We start from the raw sequence: 20,775 nt of genomic DNA, 5'->3' as shown, positions 1-20,775 counted from the left end.
TGAGGCCTGGTCTCTTAGGTAACCCCACTCCTGCATGAAATGAGATGGATAGAAGGAAAGAGATAGAGAGGGGGACACGGACAGGCAAACTGAACAAGCAGCGGATGAGGACGGATGCAGAGCGTGAACTTTAGAATATTTTAAAGGAGTTAGAATTAGCAAGAGTTTGATATTTCATATGCATTAATAGCTGCTTCTCTGGGACTATTATCACCATATTATTGATGGTGCATGATGTAAGTATGACAATATTTACTTTTTCACTTTGTTAGAACAAGTCAGTTCACTAATGTGAGAAATAAAGGGAATTGTTTGTTGAACAATATGTCAATTTTATGAAAGCATTTAATGGTACAAACCTTTGGAACATGGATTGTATATAATCTTTTTTTACCAGCTACTCTTTGATTACATTGTTGAATGTGTGGCCTGTTTTCCTTTGGCAGGTCATTCATACTTACAAAAATGTCAGTACACTTTGCTAGTATATATTTCTGCATTTCTTTATGAATGCTTTTATTTTATGAACCCAACTATCCGCTGCATGAGTTCCTCCAGGGCTATGTTGCTGTTCATCTCAAGTTTGACAGGGAGTCTGGTGTTGATTGTCCAAACGCAATTCTTGTGTTACTTCTCCATGTCCAGGAGTTGTGGATGGACATCGTGCCCCAGATTCTCATTCACTCCCTATTCTTCTTACTGTGATAATGCATTGAACAACTTTGCAATTATTACACATCATGTAGCTGTGCTCAAAGAAAGAACTTTTTAATTGTGACAAAAAAGGTTTGACTTTGAAGGGCTCATAGTGGATCGTAAACTATTTATTGAAGTTGACTGATAACGAGATCTGTAAGGAACATTTAAAAATGTAATACAATTTTTAACACATATGCTTCTCACATTATTCAATTATTATTTCAAATTTAATTTCCAAACCCTGTCCTTTTCAATTCTACCAGTTACCTTTAGCCTTTAAAAAAAAAAAAAATTTGTGTAAAGTTTTGAAAAACTGAAAATGTTTCATTTGTTTTAGGAGTGTGAATATTATAATATCTTGATGAAATAAGTAAACCAAACGATGATATGGCCTGTGAAGTGAAACGGAGGCTGACATAGATCTTTCTTTAATGTGCCAAATTATGTCTTTGGGTTAAACAGGACCATCACATACCCACTTCTTTATGGGGCGACTATGGGTCAGTGGTTAGCATGCCCGTCTTTCAATCAAGAGGTTGGCAGTTCAATACCCGCCCTAGTCGATGTGTCCTTGAGCAAGACACTTAACCCTGCATTGCTCCCCGTAGCTGTGTCTACGGTGTATAATGTAAATTGTCTTTGAGTATCTAGAGAAAGCACTATATAAATTAAATGGATTATTATTATTATTATTACAACTGAGTGTATACGTGTACATCTAACGTGTATTAGCTTGATTGTAACTTAACATGAGCCAGTATTTTCAGTTCTTTGAAACTAGCCTAAACTTCATGTTGATTGTACAACTATGTATTATTTAATCTGAAACACATGTAAGATATTCTGAAAATGCAATTCAAAATGTTTTTAATGAATACCATGAAGTAAATTGAGATGTAAGTACTATTGGTTAAATATTGAAAAAAAACAAGTTAGAATTGAAACGCCAATTAAATCGGCTAACACAAAACATGCTGCAGCTACTATTAGAAACGATGGCTGGAAAAATGTAGGCAACATTTCTGGGAGATTCTGGGATCAACATCTCTGGAGCTGAAGATACATATTTGATGGTGTGAACATTTACACAAGAGTATAAAGCAAATTATCAATAAACACTGACAGAGGTGATGCATTTACATGCAGGTTTGATTCATGTTAAATGTAAATCTGAAAGAAAAATAAACAAAATTATCTGTTTAATCACTGTGTTTTATCTTGAATTGCATGATGTATAATGACTTGAAATAAAAGACCAGTTACTGTTTTTGTAACTGTTAACTGCATGAAGTTGTTCATGTGGAGGAAAATAAAGTGTGTGACCTTTTCTCTGCATATATTTGTTCATTGCTGAGATCACAACCTGGTAATAGTCTGTCGTGTCATAAAACTGTTTAATTTGACCCAATCAGAACACATTCATCAATTCAATACACGCATGTAAATTATAAAGTTACACATAAACTACACAGGACATTTATGTGGGATAAATAGGAGGCGCTTATAACTACTGATAAGATATACTTGAAATCACATTCACTAAACTGAAGAAATTGTTGTAATTAGGGGGTTTACAGAAATACTGGAGCTCTACTTTGCAAATCATTCCTGAACCAGTAAACAGGGCTCCCTCCATTTCAATGAGCCTAAACGTGATTTCTTGTAAATCACATGGTTTGGGGAAATTCTGGGTGACTGCACTAAACAATGAGGAAATGAGTACACATTGTGAAACAAGAACAAACACTTTCCATGCAGCAAGCCAAGCAGTGATTTATCAAATCAGACATGTTATAGTCTGAAAAGCATCTGTCAGTCCACACACCTGTACACATCAGTTCACATGTTATGTCTACCAGTAAGAGGATTGTCTCAGTTTATGTATCAGTTAGCATGTGATACATTTAACATAAATCTGAGGAATGATACTTCTTTCTAAGGAAAAAAAAAAGAAGGAGAAAAAAAGGGCAGGGAATAGAGAGATCCAATGATTGAGAAATACAGGGGTGGATGAATAATAAAACTCCAGTTAACCAACATATCTTGTCAGAGCAGGCAAAGAAATAGAAGCTGCACAATGGAGTGCTACATCTTTCCCATTATGTTCCTGATCTTGACTATGGAGTGTTCAGCGCGCAGGTAAATATTGAAATAACTACAATATCGGCTTCTTTCGGAATAATATCTGCTTCTCTCAGAACAATATCGTCTTCTCTCAGAACAATATCTGCTTCTCACAGAACAATATCTGCTTCTCAACAATATCTGCTTCTCTCATTATATCTAATGATACATATCATTACATCATTACATATAATAGTTAACATGTGTTTTTGGCATGATGTTAAATTATCATCATTTTGCTATAATGTCATAGATCAAACTAAATATGCAACATTGCAGATGTTTATTTGTATAGGCATAGAAGTCCTTGAATACAAAATATTGCAATGAAGGTGCTATATGTTTCCCATTTTTGTGCAGATTCTTCATCTCAGCCCCCCGTGTGTTTCATGTGGGTGTTAATGAGAAGGTTTTTGTCCAGATTGGAAACTCTTATCTTAATAGTCCTGTCACTCTCTACCTGGAGCATGAGAGTACCAGTACTGTTGTGTCTGAGAAGAAAACCACTCTGTGCGCTGTAGAAGGGGCGACCAAAACAGTTGAGCTCATGGTATGAGAAACTTCCCCTCTCATCCAAAAGCATACATTTTAGAGGGGGCTAAGATGTCATTGACCCAAACTTTTCTAATGTGCATCTTTACAGATGGACAGGGAGCGTATGTTAAGATTACCTCAACGTAATGAGCTAAAATACTTGCTGCTGGTGGCAGAGAGCCCCTCCTTCACGACCAGGAAGACAACAAAGGTTCTGATATCAGCACACAGGGGCTATATCTTCATTCAGACTGATCAGCCAATCTACAACCCAACACAGAAAGGTAAAAGAAAAGTCAACACATCTGAAGAAAGGTAAAACAATGTGAAAGAATGCTCAACTTAATAATTAACTCATTGTTTTTCAATTTTATGTTGATTATTTCTCTTCTAGTGAGGTACAGGGTGTTCACTCTTGACCACACAATGAGGCCTCACAAGGAGGTGTTCCAGATATCAGTATATGTGAGTAATTGAAGAGGACTTTGGTAGGTCTGCATGAATGATTTTCATGGTTTCAGTTCATGATTCATGCTTTTATCATTTAATTACAGAATGCTGTTGGAAATAAAGTAATGAAGACACTAAAGACTGCCAAGGGAGGGGTACTCCAAGGCATTTTCCCCATACCTGATGTATCGAAGTATGTCACCACAGATTTACAAAAACTGCTTCTTACATAACAGCAAAACCAAGTTTGATACACTGTAATAACACACGTATGTTTTGTTTACAAAGATTGGGCACATGGACGATTGCAGCACACTATGAACATGATGAAGCAAATGCTGTGTCTCGAGAGTTCAAAGTCCAAAAATTTGGTAAGTTAGGTTTACTTGATTTGAACATGTTCCTCTTGTTTAAAATGAACAGATTATACCTTTCAAAATATTTGTCATTGTTACACAGTTTTACCGAGTTTTGACGTGGACATTGCAATGGAGCAGAGCTATATTTTGTTGAAGGCAGAACAGTTTGACTTCTCCATCGTAGCAAGGTAAGTTTGATTAATTCCCCATTAAATCTACTTTACTACCAAGTTTTCAACAGCATTAATCGGAATTTGGCCGCCTAATCACAATTCAAAATCTGCCCAATTGTATATAAAACATTCCAAATCATAACTTTGCCAGAAATCTAATGTGAAACCCTTACATGCGCAACAGAAAACACATCTCAACCATACAAAGATGTGTATCTGCATGAAATAACCGATAATAAAATGTTACATAAATAGGCTATCGCAACACACAACAATTGCAGTCAGACAACCAAATACTCTAATTTCTATGTCAATGTCAATAATAGGTCCTCCCTTATTTAGGACAATGAATACAACTCAATAGCTTAATAGCTTATCATAAATCACCAACATGAGTTAAAAGTGGCAAAAAAGCACTGTTTTGCTTAATGCTTTTCCATGTATTTTACAATACAGCATGATGTTATACACAGCTGCTTATTTAAAACTTTACCATAAATTATAAATAATGTTACATTTTCAGACTCTTTTTTTGTCCTAACTTTCTCTCTAGGTATTCATATGGAGAGCAAGTTAAAGGGGCTTACCACTGCCAATTTGGAGTGATTGAAAAAGATAAAACCCGTAGCCAGAAAATGAAGCCTGTGTTTATCAGGGGGCTGGAGTTAACTGGTTCGGTGAGGAAATCAGATATCTTTAGGAAATGTCATTTCAAGATCTGAGATCAGATAATCTGGTAATATTTTACATCTGTTACAGTACTTGACTATCAACAATGTATGCCATTTCTTCCAGGTCAAGGATGGAGCTGCAGCAGCTTCTTTACAGATAGAAGACTTAAAGGTGCACCTGCAAAAACAACAGAACAAAACCCTCTCCGAGTTACAGCAGAAGGGAGCGCAACTCTACTTGAGAGTATTTGTCACCAACATACAAAGTAAAAGGATACTCTGCCACACGCCAATGTTTGAAATAACAAAGTTGTAAAGAGAGAATTTATTTTATGTTTAAAACATTTGTTGTTTAGTGACAGTACTGCACAGTAAAGTATGATGTTTTCTCCTGTTAAATGTTTCTGTTTCTTGTTATGCAAATCTTAGAAAGTACCGTCACTGTCACATTGAAAATAATAACAATTCTAGTAATGCAACTACTACTTCTAATAATAACAATAATGATAATGATAATTCATCACAACATTGAAGGACAAACACCTTGAGATGTACCATCTAGATTTTGAGAAGGTACACGAAGAAGAGGAGGATACTATTGTGATTTTTCATTACATCTGATATCTGCATTTTATGACCCAGGTGGTGAAATACAAGAGGCCGAAGTTTACCTTCCTATCATCGCCCACAAATACACCATGGATCTCTCTCGAACTCGCTCATATTTCCTTCCTTCATACCCAATAGATGTGGTGGTATGCATGAAACTAACAGGAGAAACAAAGCTATGTACATGACTGTGATGATTGTGCATGTAAAATATCTCGTTTTGTTGTCACTATAGATGGTCGTGCGACTTCCAGATGGGTCCCCAGCAGCTGATGTGCCAGTAAAGATTAATGTAACAACATCTTCAGAGGAATCTTGGCAAGGAACCACCAACCAGGAGGGGGCAGTGTTTCCTGTCTTTAATATGCCCACTGGAGCTCAGATTACTGTTGTAGTTAGTATCCCTAAACAACTATCACAATTTATTTTTAAATTGATATACCACTGGATTTTCCATTAGTTCAGTTTATTTGTTCACTAACACCTTGACTTCATTAGGTGTCGGCAGATGGCCAGCAACAAAAGAAAGTAATTCCGAGCGCTTCATCTCCGAGTAACAGTTTCCTTTACTTGAGTATTACCAACAAGATGTACTCTGTGGACGATCTACTAAAAGTAACGTACAACACCATCAATGGCCCAACACATGGGTATATATACTACATGGTGAGACATAACTGAGTGAATACAACATGGTCTATTTTGACAAAGAGAAGCAACAGTTTCTTATATCTTAACAATTTTAAATTGACTATGTTGTAGGTCTTGAGTCGCGGGATCCTAATAAAAAAAGGCTCTCTCGGAATTGGTAAATCAGTAATAGACAACCTGCAAATAACATCTGATATGGTGCCATCCTTCCGTCTGATTGGCTACTACTACAGCAAGGATGGTGACATCATTGCGGACTCGGTGTGGGTAGATGTCAAGGATGAATGTGAGCTAACGGTCAATGTGAGTAAACAGAACAGATACGAGTGCAGACTGACTTCTGTTTACTGGGCTTGAGTAGGTTAAGTCTGTACGTAAAATAATGTTGTAAAGTAACGAACACTTATCATTGTCAAATTATTTTTCTGTCTAGTTTCGTTTCAACTGCTGAACTCAGCCTATGTGGTTACATGTGTATATTTAGGTACAACAAACGGGCCCGTTAGAACCTGGAAAACAGTCTTGGATAGAATTTGATTTATATGGACAGAAAGCCAAAGTGGCTTTGCTGGCTGTAGATAAGGCTATCTACGCTCTCAATGCCGATAATAAACTCACAGCCAAACAGGTAACACTTTCACACAAGCGCTCTCTCTTACAACACACTGAGGTTATTTTAATCAACATACATTATAATGCAGTACATTTCAAGATCTTCTTCCAACTTTTCAGGTCTTTTCCTCCATGCAGTCGTATGACCTTGGTTGCTCATTCAGCGGAGGATCTGATCCTGCTTCTGTACTAACAGATGCTGGCCTGTCTTTTGTATCTGAATCCAAATCAATGTGGAAAAGGAGTATGACAGAAACACAACTTTTCTTCCTTAAATCCTTGAAAATGTTAACAAGACAAATACATTATGTACATTGTCTTATACAGTAGATTACACTTGTCTAGATTAAATAAAGATGGTCTCAAGTGTACAGTACATTAAGCACTTTAATAGATCCCAAGGTTTATATAATGGGATGTAGGCCATCGCAGTGTGATACAAATAATATTGCATTTGATCCAAAAGTAAATAAAACCAAAAGTAAATACTGCTACAAGTAGTAGGAGAGACTATTGAGTAAGAGTAAAAGGCAGTGATTATAATGTAGCGGCTATCCACTTCCTTATCCCATGCTGAATTGTAATGCTTTATCCTACTCTTTCAGGCTGTGATTCACAAGCTGCTCGACAAAGGCGTGCAGTGGACCTTCAACAAGAAATGATGACTTTAAGTAAGACAACGTTCCTGCATTGTGACTCCGGTCAGAGGTAATGTAAGATACTTCTGTAAAGAATATGCCATAACGATAGGACCTTTATTTTCCTGTTAATTTCACTTTCAGAATCAAACTTTACCGATGATCATTTGCAAGTCTGTTGTGTCCGCGGGTTTTCTCTCATCCCCATGAGACGAACATGTGAGGAGAGAGTGAAGAGAGTCTCTCTGGTGGAGGCAGATCCTGCCTGCGCACAGGCCTTTTTGAGATGCTGCCTTGAAGGAGAGGGTCTGAGACAAAAAAAGATACGAGAGGACGCCCAAAAAGGACTCGGCAGGAGTGAGATGAAATTGTCATGTGAACATTAAATACTTTACACACCTGCTAAGATATCATCTAATAAGTAACACAACTATTTTTCTAATTTTTAGCTACTGAATTAAATGACATTGAACAGTTCTTCTGGGACACTTCTGCTCAGTACATTCGACGTTTTTTCCCCCCAAGCTTTGATTTCACAGAATTCACTGTAGATGGTAAAGGAAGGTAAGAAGTTGACAGTTTTTATATTTGTATGTAATATTTTCTTTTCCACAACATTTTAATCCTTTGCATTCGTTCCTTTTTGTGTCTTATAATATTGTAAATGTGAGGATTCCGCATTTTCTAATGTTCAGTGTAATTTATTCTAGTTAAATGCATTACCTTAAGTTCACCTTACAATCTCTATGTATATAATCAGTTCATTAATTTGATCTTAATTGAAACCCCTTAGGTATCCTTTGACTCTACCTGATTCCATCACCACATGGGAGATTCAGGTCGTCACTTTATCTGCAACCACTGGTATTAACTGCTTCCCACTCCACAGATGCTTTTGGATATTTTGATTTATTTTTAAAATAATAACTGCAATTCCACTATGTTTCATTCAGGTTTCTGTGTAGTTAAGCCGTCTGAGATCAAAGCATTTAAGAAGGCATTTGTTTCTCTGCGACTGCCTTACTCAGTGAAGAAATATGAGCAACTATCCATTTCGCCTGTTATCTACAACTATGGCGATACCAGACGACAGGTAGAAATCTCCTTATTGACTGACATTAAGTGGCACTAAGAACATCAACCACCTATTGTACACATTTAAATTAAATGATTGATGTTATATATGTGGACACCTGCATTTCTATAGGTAGCAGTTCATATGGAAAAAACTGAAGGGCTTTGCTCCCCCGGCTCAGCCACTACGACATCTTTTGTTAACATTACTGTGGAGCCAGAGTCTTCCCAGTTTGTCTCCTTCTCTGCTGTCCCCATGGTAACCGGCTCAATACCCATCAAAATACGTCTCTATGACATAGAGGGTGAGATCGGAATAGACGCAGTTGAAAAGACTTTGAGTGTGTTGGTGAGTGACAAAGATATTATTTGCAAAACAATTTTATAATAGCTGCCTAACTGACAAAATATATATGGACATACTGTATATATTACATATTGAAAGTCATATTGGATCTAAACCTATGTAAAAATATCTTGCCTTTGTTAACCCTCCATACATATCATATCAGCATTTTATCACAACTCAATGGTCAGTCAGTTTTTACAAATTGACGAAAGTGTTATTAATAGTTGTAAGTTTTTATTTCTGTGCTTGTGTGTTAAAGGCCTAAAGCCTCAATTCATTATGAGTATGCATTAAAATGCATTAAAACCTTTTATATTTAAGTCATTTCAAGTGTAAGGCAAAGGACACACAGTAATCAGCTCTCTATTTGGTTGTAGACAGAAGGAATAGAAAAGAGAGTACAAGAAACCAGAGTGATTCAATTAGATGGTAAGTTGTTTCTGTTTTTCTTAGTGATACTTGCATGGCAGCCATTATTCTTAATTTTTCACATTTACTTTAATCAATTTACTTATTTCTATCTTAATAGGGAGGCGCTCAGAAACTATCAATATTAATGGCATTTTACCAGATAACAGAGTCCCCGACTCCATCTCCAATATTTTCATTTCAGTGGAAGGTATGTGGTGTTAGACACAGACATACAATTCACAAAGCTTTGTAAATGACAGTGTCTTACCCTATCAATGTTCTTGTCTGACAGGGGATGGATTTGGCAGTTCACAAGCGAGGAACCTTCTTTCTCCTCAGAAGGTTGCTAAACTGATTGTATTGCCAACGGGATGTTTAGAACAGACGATGGTACGACTGGCCCCGACATTGTCAGCCCTCCGCTACCTCGACCTGAGTGAGCAATGGTTCGACATGCCTGCTGGTACCAGAGATGATGCCCTTGATAAAATCGAGACAGGTAGGAAGTGGTCAAATGTGTAACGTCTTTCATCTGTCATAATTTCTAAGGACCTCAATGTGAGTTTATGTTGATAGTTCTTTTCTTGCGTTAGCAGAATTTAAAGGTGGTCTTTCAGTTTCTGTCACACTCTGATCCACAAAAAGGTGTCTTGAGAGCAACTGGATAGTTTCACGTTGGTATTGTGAGATGTTATCAACGTTTCATCCTCTATTCAATTCAATTAAATTTATTTTATATGAAATCACAAATTTGCCTCATAGGGCGTTACAATCTCTACACATACGACATCCTCTGTCCCACGATCCTCACATCGGTACAGGAAGGGATCCCTCTCCCAGGATGGACAGAAGTGCAATAGACAACATCACAGAATTACAACACATTGAATACAAATTATAGAAATTATTCATATAATGAGAGTAGTAGCCATGATGAAAAGGTTACGACTACTAATATGAATAGCAGCAGTGGATGTACTAGAATAATAATGACAATAAAAGCTGTCGTGGTATCGGTAATTGAAATAGCAATGCAACTAATAATAATAATTATAGTAGCAGTGGGTGTCAGGCAGGCAGGACCACGGTTACAGGCCACTAACAAACAATGTTATATATTTCTTTTGTTTTTAACAAAGCTAACACTTTCTTTGTCAGGTTATATAAGGATTTTAGCATACAAGAAACCCAACGGTTCTTATGGAGCATGGGGTTCAGTGCCATCTAGTAATTGGTGAGTATATGGTTTACACTGCTGTAACGATATTTTCTTTCAATGTCTCACATTGTAAATCAACTTCTTCCATTTCCAAGTATCTCAAATAATAAATCATTTATTTTTCAACCCCTTTCTCCTGGGTTTTTCCTTCTCTTGTCTGCAGGGTGACCGCCCTTGTGGTGAAAGTGCTATCATTGGTGGCGCAGCGTCAGACAGGGGCTTTTGGACTGCAGGGCAGGAAGGCTACGGTTGTGCCATACGATCAGATCAGGCACTCAGTCAGTTACTTGCTCTCAGTACAGAAGACTGATGGGTCATTTCGTGACCCACATCCAGTGCTACACAGAGGAGTTCTGGTAACATTCATGTTAGAACATGCATATACATAGAACGATATTAAATGTGTCAACAAACTCAATAGTGGTAATTTGAATGCAGTATTTGTCTCCATTTGTTCAAAACAGATAAGCCAAGACCAATATGCATCCATGACGGCGTTCATAAATCTTGCACTGCACCGGTCGCTTGAATTCCTGAAAAACCAATTGAAAAGTGATGCGGTGAGTAGAACGACTTATTGCTTATTTTTAGCCATGCTTGCAGCATTTTTAGTCTTTTGAGATGGCAACACATTGGTCCAGACTAAATTATATAGATATCGATATCCAATATGTAAATATTGTATTTTTCACTCCACTACATCTCAGAGCTAAATATTGACATTGATTTGCCCTTTACCTGCAAAACTAACGCCATTCGCAACAAACGTTAGCATGCTAACAAGCTCAAATAAGATGGTAAAAATCCACTGAGAGCAGGTTGTCATGCTGACGTTATCATTTAGCTCGAAGCACTGCTGTGGCTGCAGCCTCATAGATCTGTGTTGTTGTTGACTGTTAGCCTTGTTATTATGAATACACTTTGACTGTAGGTTATGCCTAATATGTAAAAAAAATGACTGCCCTCATGCTACTTTCTACCAGGAAGCAAGCATTGCCAGATCAACAACATATCTCCTGTCACACCTTGAGGAGCTTCAGCATCCCTATGCTGTTGCCATTACAGTCTACTGCCTCGCAGTTTGCCTGCCAAAGGGAACAGACCATTCATCTGCCTGGACAAAGCTTCACACACTGGCTACTAATGGCATGTCCAATCAAAGCAAAAAGGCGTGGGTGATATGGATAAAATATGTAATTCCCTGTTTCATTAAATATCATGAAACAATAAATTTAGCCAGTTGAGTATAATCAATTGAGAAACTGACTATGTTAAATAAATCCGGTAAATAAACTGCCTGACAAAGCAAAGTATTGCATTACATTGATGCAAAATACAGCCCAAAGATATTCAAGTGATGTTATCATTATCATTATCAGTAGTTGATCAATTTATATGATCTCATATTTACATATCACCCAACCCTAAGAGACAACCAAAATGTGTATCACAAATTCCTATTATTTAAAATGTTTGTAATGTTTACTTATTGCCTATTTCTAATTATCAGGGACAAATGGCTGTTATCTGTGGACAGCGAATGCATCCCCACAGAATCAAGCGCATGCAGCTGCCATCACAGTAGAGACTACAGCCTATGCCCTGCTCGCAGCAGTGGAACTCGGGCATACCAAGTGGGCAGACCAAACAGCCTGCTGGTTAACCACTCAAGAAAACTATTTTGGAGGATACAAATCATCACAGGTGATGTGAACCCTAATAATCTCTTTCTTTGGACATAGACCCTGTATCGCTGTGGTCCCATATCATACAGTTTAGCACAGAATAACATGTTATTAATGTTTTATTACAATGCCAAGGATACCATCATGGCATTGGAAGCCCTTGCGGAGTATGAGCTAAAGAGGGCCGTCAGCCCTGAAGTAAATCTAATAGCAGAGTTCACAGTCCAAGGAAAGCGTGACATTGTGAAACTTGCATTGGAAAATAAGAAGGAAAAGGTGGAAACAGACCTTAAGGTATCAGTTATCAGCATCATCAACATTGCACTAAAGACACACAAATATTTAATCTCTTTCTTAGATTACAGTTCTTGTGTCATTTGTACCAGAAATTTTCAGGGAACAACATTGTGGTGAAATTAACAGGAACAGGCGAAACCAAGCTTAAAGTAAGTTTAAGTTTAATTTCTATATACGCTGAAAGGGATCCAGAATTTACAACAAATCACCCACTCTTTGACAGATTGTGAAGGCTTACCATCTGCTGGACCCCAAGGCCGATTGTGACCAACTGTCTATCAGCGTCACAGTGGAGGGGAAAGTGAAGTACACCGGTGAGCTTTTGACACTGATAAGATGTCACAACCACATGTATTTCAAAATAAAAGCTTTACATTAACCTCTTTCTCCCTAGCTAAAGTCATAGAAAACTATGAATACTATGATGACTATGAAATCAACGAGGAAAATGAGGCGCGTGTGCCACGATCAGCAAATGAGTGGTTTGATGCTCGCACCCGAAACAGGAGAGACCTTACAACCAACTTAAATTCAGATGAGGCTGTCAGCTACACAGTCTGTGTCAGGTTAGTTTCGCGAGACTCACATCACATTCGCGCTTTATATAAGTACTCATGAGACATGAGAGATGAGCATGAAGTCATAAATCTGTTTCTTTCTCAGCCTGTTTTTTTCATTAATTTTGTTATGTGCAGTCATAGCCTGAACAGCAATCTCACAGGAATGGCTATTGCTGACATCACACTTCTGAGTGGATTTGAGGCTGTAACTGAGGACCTGGACGTGGTTAGTGGCTCTACCTCCTCTTCATCCTTGGGTTTTTCACATTTCCCAATTTTGTGCCACCTCGATTTCTCGCTCCTCCGGCATGTGACTCCAGAAATCGATGGCAGCGCTCCATCTTGTGGGACATCCCAAATCCAAAAATGCATCTCGAGGAGCGAGGAGGCTTGCCGGAGGATCTATAAGCGAGGAAATACCTGTGGATCCTTTGCGGTAGTGTTTTTGGCACATGTAAACAAATAAAAGAGGCGTGACTTCCGGTTCTGCTGAAAAAACTTGCATTCGCTCTACTGACCAGCGAGTCTTCTGGTTTCAAAAAGAAGTCAGATTGTATGGAAGTCTATGGGAAAACGGCCATACTTCTCACTTGATTTATTACTACCTCAGTAACATTGTAAACATGAGTTTATGGTCTCAATCACTATTTTCAAGTCTTCTTCAAAACAGCATGATGTTTGTTTACTAATTATGGCCCCTTTTTGAGTAAAATAGACCATAAGGGGCGGGCTTACTGTGATAGACAGCTAGGTTGCTGCCCCCATATACGGCATCTCTATGTCACTCCTCAACAGTCCAAGTATGTTAACTTCTGTTTATTGGTTGCAAAAAAAACAACTATAGGCGACGGTCGTATTCCAAGATGGCGTTCATAACAACAGTCCACAAATCATGATGACTGCGACCACTTCTTATATACAGTGTATGGGCGTGATACACAGCTGTAATGATCTCAAACAATGGCTGGAGTCTACAAATGTAACAGTTCCGTATTCATAAATTGTATTTATTTAGGATTATCTGATGCACAATCAAACGTTCTGCCGGTCACAATTCATGTAGCTCCTCGCAAGGCTCTGTCTTAACCACATTTCTAAATGACATTTACCTGATACTTATTTTATACTGAATCTGTGCTAGACTCAAAGAATCTAGTAGGTAAGAAATCAGGAAATGAGAAAGACCCATTGTCATCCTCAGCTGTTGGGAGAAGCTATTTGCAGCACATCACCATTCCCTTTCTCAATAGACAAGCTCAAATATGTGCAAAAGATTAAAAAGATAGGTTCTTGGATACAAAGTGTGTACAAAAAATTTGAAAAGTAGACACTCCTGGAAGTCACTTGACCTGACCAAGAAACAGTCCAACGCACACTTAGTTTTTTGTTCAGATACAGGTTGACAGTTAGTCATCTTCAGAGGTGTTTATGGACAGATGATTTGTGACCTTTGTCAGAGCAAGGCTAGCTTTTTCTCTGTTTACGATGTTTACTCTAAGCTTAGTGAGCCTTCATTCTGAACCTACAAACAGGAAAGTGTATAATTTAAGATTAGACATCATAAAATAGAAATTGAAATCTTCAAATCTTGTCTCTTTGTAGCTCAAGGAGCCACCTGAGCAATACATTTCCCATTATGAGGTCTCCTATGGAAGAGTGCTGCTCTACTTCAATGAGGTAAGACTGACATCTATTTACATCCACACAGATTCTACATGTTCAGTACTAAAAGATGTATTTTCTCACTCTAGCTCTATAAATCAGAAGAATGTATTAGTTTTGATGCTATACAGAGAGTACCGATTGGTCTGCTCCAGCCTGCTCCAGCTGTGTTCTATGATTATTATGAACCAAGTAAGCTTTTTTTTGATATTTTTTGTCAAGATAGAGGGGTCATCTTTGTTTAATTCACCAGGAATGTCTGAACTATTTGTGCCTCCTTTCAGACAGAAAGTGTACTGTGTTCTACTCCGCCCCCCGAAGGAGCAAAATGGTCTCCAAACTGTGCTCAGAGGATGTGTGCCAATGTGCAGAAAGTAGGCCATTCCACTAAGACCCATGTAGATTTACTCCCATGAATAAATTACCGTAGCGTTTGTACAAATAATAAAAATTGCACAATTTCTTTTCTCTTTAGGACCGTGTCATAAAATACAAAATACATTCCCATCACGAAATGTTCGGGGAATCACACAGAATGACCGTTTGAAACATGCTTGCTTCTTCCCTATAGTAGATTACGGTCAGTAATGCACAAAAGACATTATGGTGTCAAGTATCTACTGTTAACTTGAACATCTCCAATCCATACTTTCACATAGTGACACTTTGTTTTATTTCAGCATACATGGTTGAAGTCCTCAATGTTTCCATCAAGAGTAACTTTGAGCTGTACACAATGAATGTAAACGACGTACTCAGATCACGTAAGCAAACTGTAACCACACGCTTTAAGAGATGGTGTGACATTGACCTTTAAATGTCTATGCTTGAAAGACCTATCATAAATATAATGGCAATCATCTGTCTACCAGATGGAGATTTCGATGTGAATGAGAATTCCATTCGAGTGTTTGCTCAGAGGCATCAGTGTAGAGGACAGTTAGACGTGGGAAAACAGTATCTCATCATGGGAAAAGATGGCTCCACAACGGACTCAAATGGAAAGTAAGTGTAGTCGGTAATATTAATGGTAAGTATCATTTTACAATGATTGATTCACATTCTCTTGACTCTCTCCCTTTTTTTGTAGGATTCAGTATTTGTTGGAGTCAAACACCTGGGTTGAAAGAATGCCTTCTGCAAAAGAATGTAAAAAATCTGCGAATAGATTTGCCTGCACAGGGTTTAAGTTGTTTACAGATGAGTACAAGATAGATGGCTGCAGACAGTGAAACAGAAAAATAATTTTAATTAAACTTTCCTTTTAGTAGTTTCCCATGCGGTGCACAGTCATCATGGAAGTCTAGAGCTCTTTTTTTTAACCGTTTATAATCATGAATGAATAGTATATGAACATACATATACGTACTGAGACATGCTTGCTAGACAGTAAGTGAATGACTGACTCCACTATAGTATCATTTTTAAGTTTACGACACTTACAATGACTATTAATCATGTCTTTATGTCCAGTGTTTAAATAAATTCATGTTTGCTAAAAACCTTTGTATGTGTTGAGATCATTATTTGAAAACACATTTGAAAAAACTAACTTGTCCTCTTTAATGTCCTTCCAAATAGTGGGATTCAGTTGGGTGTACTGGTTTGATTTAGCTTTTTCTGCTGAATATATTCATTTTTTATGTTTTTTTTTCTTCTTTTACCGGCAGTAACGGCTCTGAGAGGGGTCTCTGTACTCAATGCAAACCCCCTCAAAGTAACCTCCCTCCCAATTTAACATCTGCAAGGTAAGGAGTAAGGGAGACGGGGAGTGGTTTGGGGTTAGCAACACAGTAACTACACATAAAGTGGCATAACAGTCTGCACATAAGACTGGCTCGCTTGCTCCCAGTGGAGTCACACAGTGACAGGATTTGGATCAATCAGCTCATAATGATAATAGATCTTCATTTGCTCTTAAGAGCCAACAGTCCATTTGCTCCACTTCAAAAACCTGCTGCAGAAGAGTGCAATTATATAATACATGTTGTGCGATATAGACAGAAGTTGTGGGAGAAAACGAGGGGTAGTGGGAGGGAGTGGTGCAGCAGGAGTAGGAGAGAGGCATGGGTGGAGAGGCAAGGAACAAGCAAGGGCTTATGTGCTCATATTATTCTAATCTCTGAGGCCGGGTCCAAAGTAAGCAACATGGGAGTACTAGCCATCACTTCAATCACAGCCAGATCAATGGCTGCACTGTTTCAGCCTTTGCTATTAGACATTTCATTAAATTTGCATCAATAAAGGGTAAATAAATATGCAGACTTCAGCATCACACATTTTTATCTTGGGATTACTTTAGTGCCCCGTCGGGAGCCAACAGCAACAGCACATTAAAGTGGAAAGAGTGGTCTTCTTTTTACTGTAACCTTCTCAAAGTAATTAATGGCTTTAAATGACAAAGCAGTGTAGACTGCTTTTGATTAGTCACAATCATGAAACAGTGGTTACAGTTATTGTTCAGGCTATTTGTGCAGCACAACGAGCTACACATATTCTCTCAACAAAGATCGGCATTTTGTTTTATACTTTAGATTTGTAGATTTACACTAAATACACATATTTCACGAGTACAGGCTCACCTACTCTGACACACAAAATATGCTTGGGCATCAACTGCGAAATTGCCTGGGGAATTGTGAAATGTGCTTGTACGACTAGAGGATATTTAGTTAGGTGTGCAGTTGCCTTCGTTGTTGAAGGTGTGTTTTGGCCATTTTTCCAAAGGCCATCACAGGGTCAGCGGTTTGAGGGTGGTCTAAGGTGCAGAAAGGAGTTGAGTGAGGGCGGAGCTGTTTCTGGAGGCTGCCAGCAGATGGAGGCACTGATGGAGTAGGACCACCCACTCAGGAGTCCACACTACAGTAACAATAACTGTTTGATGTTAACATCAAGGTGACTTGGTTATATTTGAATAGGCCTTTTTTCACAGAAGACATCTGAAAGATATCACAGTAGGAAAAGCCCAGACGTAATTAATACAATGAATGATGGCTGAAATACTTGATATTGTGCATGCTGGCTCACGACTGTCATGAATTACTGGGAAACAAACAAAAATCCTTACGTTAATTTAATTAGCAACACTTGTGCTTTTCCTACAATGACAAGTAAAAAATGTCCGCCTGAAAAAAAAGGCCTATGCCAGAGAAGCAATCGCCTGATGTTAATGAAGTGTCACTTCAGGATAAGAAGCGGACTGTTTTTCTCCTGAATTCATCCCTGAATGTATACATATTTAAATAAAGGAGTGTATGAGCGTGTACTCCTCTTAAATAAGAGGTGTAGCAGGCGTTTGTATAGAAAGCAGTTAGTAATTATTCATTTATCTTCAGCGGTATGGCCAGATGTGCATCACTTTATGCTTCCAGTATGTCACTCTTTGTCACCTTCCTCTTCTAAAGGCATCCACAAACGGATTAATCCACCACAGATCAAGCGTTGCCATGAACCCAGGTGTAAATCAGACAGTATACGTTTATACACAACTTCCACACATGACAAACACAACCCTTCCTCAAATACCATTCGCTTTTATAGCCACTAGCAACCAGGTCCTTTGCTGTATGTTCTCATAGTGCTGACTGGCAATTGGAATAACCATAATAACTAATCGCCACTTTATTGTCTACTAAATTGGGATGCTGGAGTAATGTAGTGTCGGTATCAGAACATGGTGTACGTGCCAAGAAAAACGCATTTGCAACAAAAATATCTACAGGTAAATCAATATTTTTACTGTGAGGGTTATTACATACACACAGACACTGTAACATATATAGAGCAAGTACATGTAACAGTAATAGACTATGAGAGAGCGGTTTCTTCATGCATTGACCACAGTCTCACAACTGTTATGCAAAATGGTTTTGCATGCTCACCGTCTTAGTGACTAAATCATGTGATGGTTTTAATGTATTTCATGTATAGATTAGACAAGAGTGGCCTAACTGTTTTGATTGTGGGCCATACATAAGGCCATATACAGAAACAACAAGGCACAGGCCAAACAATAGTAAATGGGATTTCAAGTTTTCAGTTACAATGCAAGAAAATCTGTGTCTAGACCCAAAAATCCCATGTGCGATATTCATTTTCTATAAAAAAAAACGACATAAACACTACTAAACAGTGTAATGTTTACATTAAATTACTGTTATTTATTGACGTGCTGTTGTTTTATTAGAAATATGTTCAAGCCATATTCTAAAAAACAAGTTATTATGAAGCGGGCTGTAAACAATACACTAGCTACGCATTACTAATACAGGGTGAGTGACCATCACTACTGTGGAGCAGTTTCAAAGTATTAATCTCAGTAAGCACTTTGTATTCTTAAAAGGCATGGTCTTTGTGAAATACATGAATAATGTTACAAGCTGCTGTAACAAATAGTATTGTCTGTATAGATTTTTATTTGATATTTCATTTAAACTGTTTGTTAGAGATTCCTTTTTTATTATTAATTGTGGCTTGAATTGGGTGAATACAGCTTCTGCAGTCTGGTGCCAAAGGACTTCACAGGAGCAGCTAATACAAAATTACATTTTGTATGATATGAATCTTAATAAATGTCAGTTTATCTTACAATAAAAAGCTCCAGTAATCCGCTCCTGTAGAAGTAGGAAAGTGTCACTTGTGCCCTGTTTGATCTGGACCTTGATTTACTTCATGTGGTTTACAAAAGGTGGGATGGTGGGTGGCCATTTGGTCAGAAATTCAGAGCCTTCACAGAGAAATCCTTAAATCTGGTGGGTACTTGGTCACTTACATAACTCCCACGTAGTTACATCTCATTCCTTCCAACAAACATCCAATTCATATAGCGAGAGGTTCCTGTCCCCCAGAGTTCGCACTGAATACCTGCAGTGTTATGCTATGTATTCCAGCTGAATCATGATTCTCAGACCAGGGCTTTATTCAATCAAAGCTGTGTCTAGGTGTTAATGTCCGGTATAAGTCAAGTGACATACAGCAGACACTACAATTATTGTCATCAGCCATGCAAATGTAATGTAATGTGCTGAATAGTTTCAGAGCAAAACTGCAATTTCAGCATGTTGAATAAAAGTCTGATTACATTATATTACACGCAAATTACTATTTATTCTTTATATAAGCAACGACTGAGGCTTAAGTTTTTTAATCTACCATCAAAATGTATAGAGACATGATAAAACATTACAAAAAGGAGAAAATGAAATGTGCAAAAATGCCATACTTTTTGGTTCAATACAAATATTTTCCATAGTGTTTGAGAGAGTGGGACCACTAGGCGTGGAGGAAGGAAGGGGGGAGGGGGGAGGGGGTTCCTTAAGTAGGAGCTGACTATCACTCTCCTCCTTTTAGTGGTGGTCCTTTCTCTCACCTCTCTCCTCCCTGATCATATTCAGCTATTTGGGTGAGCTTTTCCCGTCAGATGGAGGGAGCAACACAAAGAAAGCGATAAAGCTAAGAACTAAATCATTACTCTGGTGAGTTAATTTTGTTATGGCACTTATTATGGTGTCAGAGTAGTAACTATTTTAATGAATGGACTCATATCCTGCATGTTGGTGTCTGTTGATATTCTTTCACATCCTAATGCCTTTACAGTGCATGGCTGAATTGATTCTCAGGGTTTTGAATACGTATACAATTGTGGGAAAATGTAGTGTTGTTGTATAATAATGTCTTTTAGTTGCTAAAAAGACCAACACAGTTACACTGTACTAGTTGCAGTGATTGGTGGACATGATGTGTAACTTTCAGGGTGCACATATAATGTGGAATGGATATACCTACTATCATTTACCTCAATAATTGGTATAAGTTTGAATTATTTTTCATTCTGTCAAAATGAATACTTTGCTAGTATGACATTTTTTACTCTATAAGTAAAAAGTGGCTATTAATTCAGTTAAATGCCAATTATGCAGTTGATCCATGAACTCCAATGCAACATAAACAAGTTGCCTTGCTGTGTAGCAAAGCCTTAATTTATTTACATGCTGGATGA

The 20,775-nt window shown here is 37.9% G+C and overlaps 1 protein-coding gene across 1 annotated transcript; it reads left to right on the top strand.

Moving 5' to 3' along the window:
- Positions 1-2,483: 2,483 nt before the first annotated feature.
- c4b (complement 4B (Chido blood group)) lies at positions 2,484-16,283 on the top strand. Its single transcript, XM_034553505.1, has 41 exons — positions 2,484-2,838; positions 3,184-3,373; positions 3,467-3,641; positions 3,752-3,822; positions 3,912-4,000; positions 4,096-4,178; positions 4,267-4,354; positions 4,893-5,016; positions 5,135-5,276; positions 5,653-5,765; positions 5,855-6,013; positions 6,118-6,285; positions 6,382-6,573; positions 6,755-6,898; positions 7,003-7,126; positions 7,488-7,553; positions 7,665-7,877; positions 7,970-8,084; positions 8,314-8,384; positions 8,474-8,613; positions 8,728-8,943; positions 9,321-9,372; positions 9,473-9,562; positions 9,647-9,853; positions 10,513-10,588; positions 10,737-10,929; positions 11,038-11,133; positions 11,557-11,719; positions 12,084-12,277; positions 12,394-12,552; positions 12,645-12,704; positions 12,779-12,869; positions 12,950-13,121; positions 13,251-13,341; positions 14,718-14,792; positions 14,867-14,969; positions 15,062-15,151; positions 15,253-15,357; positions 15,458-15,541; positions 15,650-15,782; positions 15,868-16,283. Exons 1-41 carry the CDS (start codon positions 2,777-2,779, stop codon positions 16,007-16,009), a joined length of 5,121 nt encoding a protein of 1,706 aa, XP_034409396.1. The 5' UTR covers positions 2,484-2,776; the 3' UTR covers positions 16,010-16,283.
- Positions 16,284-20,775: the final 4,492 nt, after the last annotated feature.

This window comes from Cyclopterus lumpus, chromosome 16 (assembly GCF_009769545.1).
Source record: "Cyclopterus lumpus isolate fCycLum1 chromosome 16, fCycLum1.pri, whole genome shotgun sequence".
In the NCBI taxonomy this organism is placed as follows: Eukaryota; Metazoa; Chordata; class Actinopteri; order Perciformes; family Cyclopteridae; genus Cyclopterus; species Cyclopterus lumpus.
Note: the sequence above shows the minus strand (reverse complement) of the source record. Positions and strands in the feature narration are given on the sequence as shown.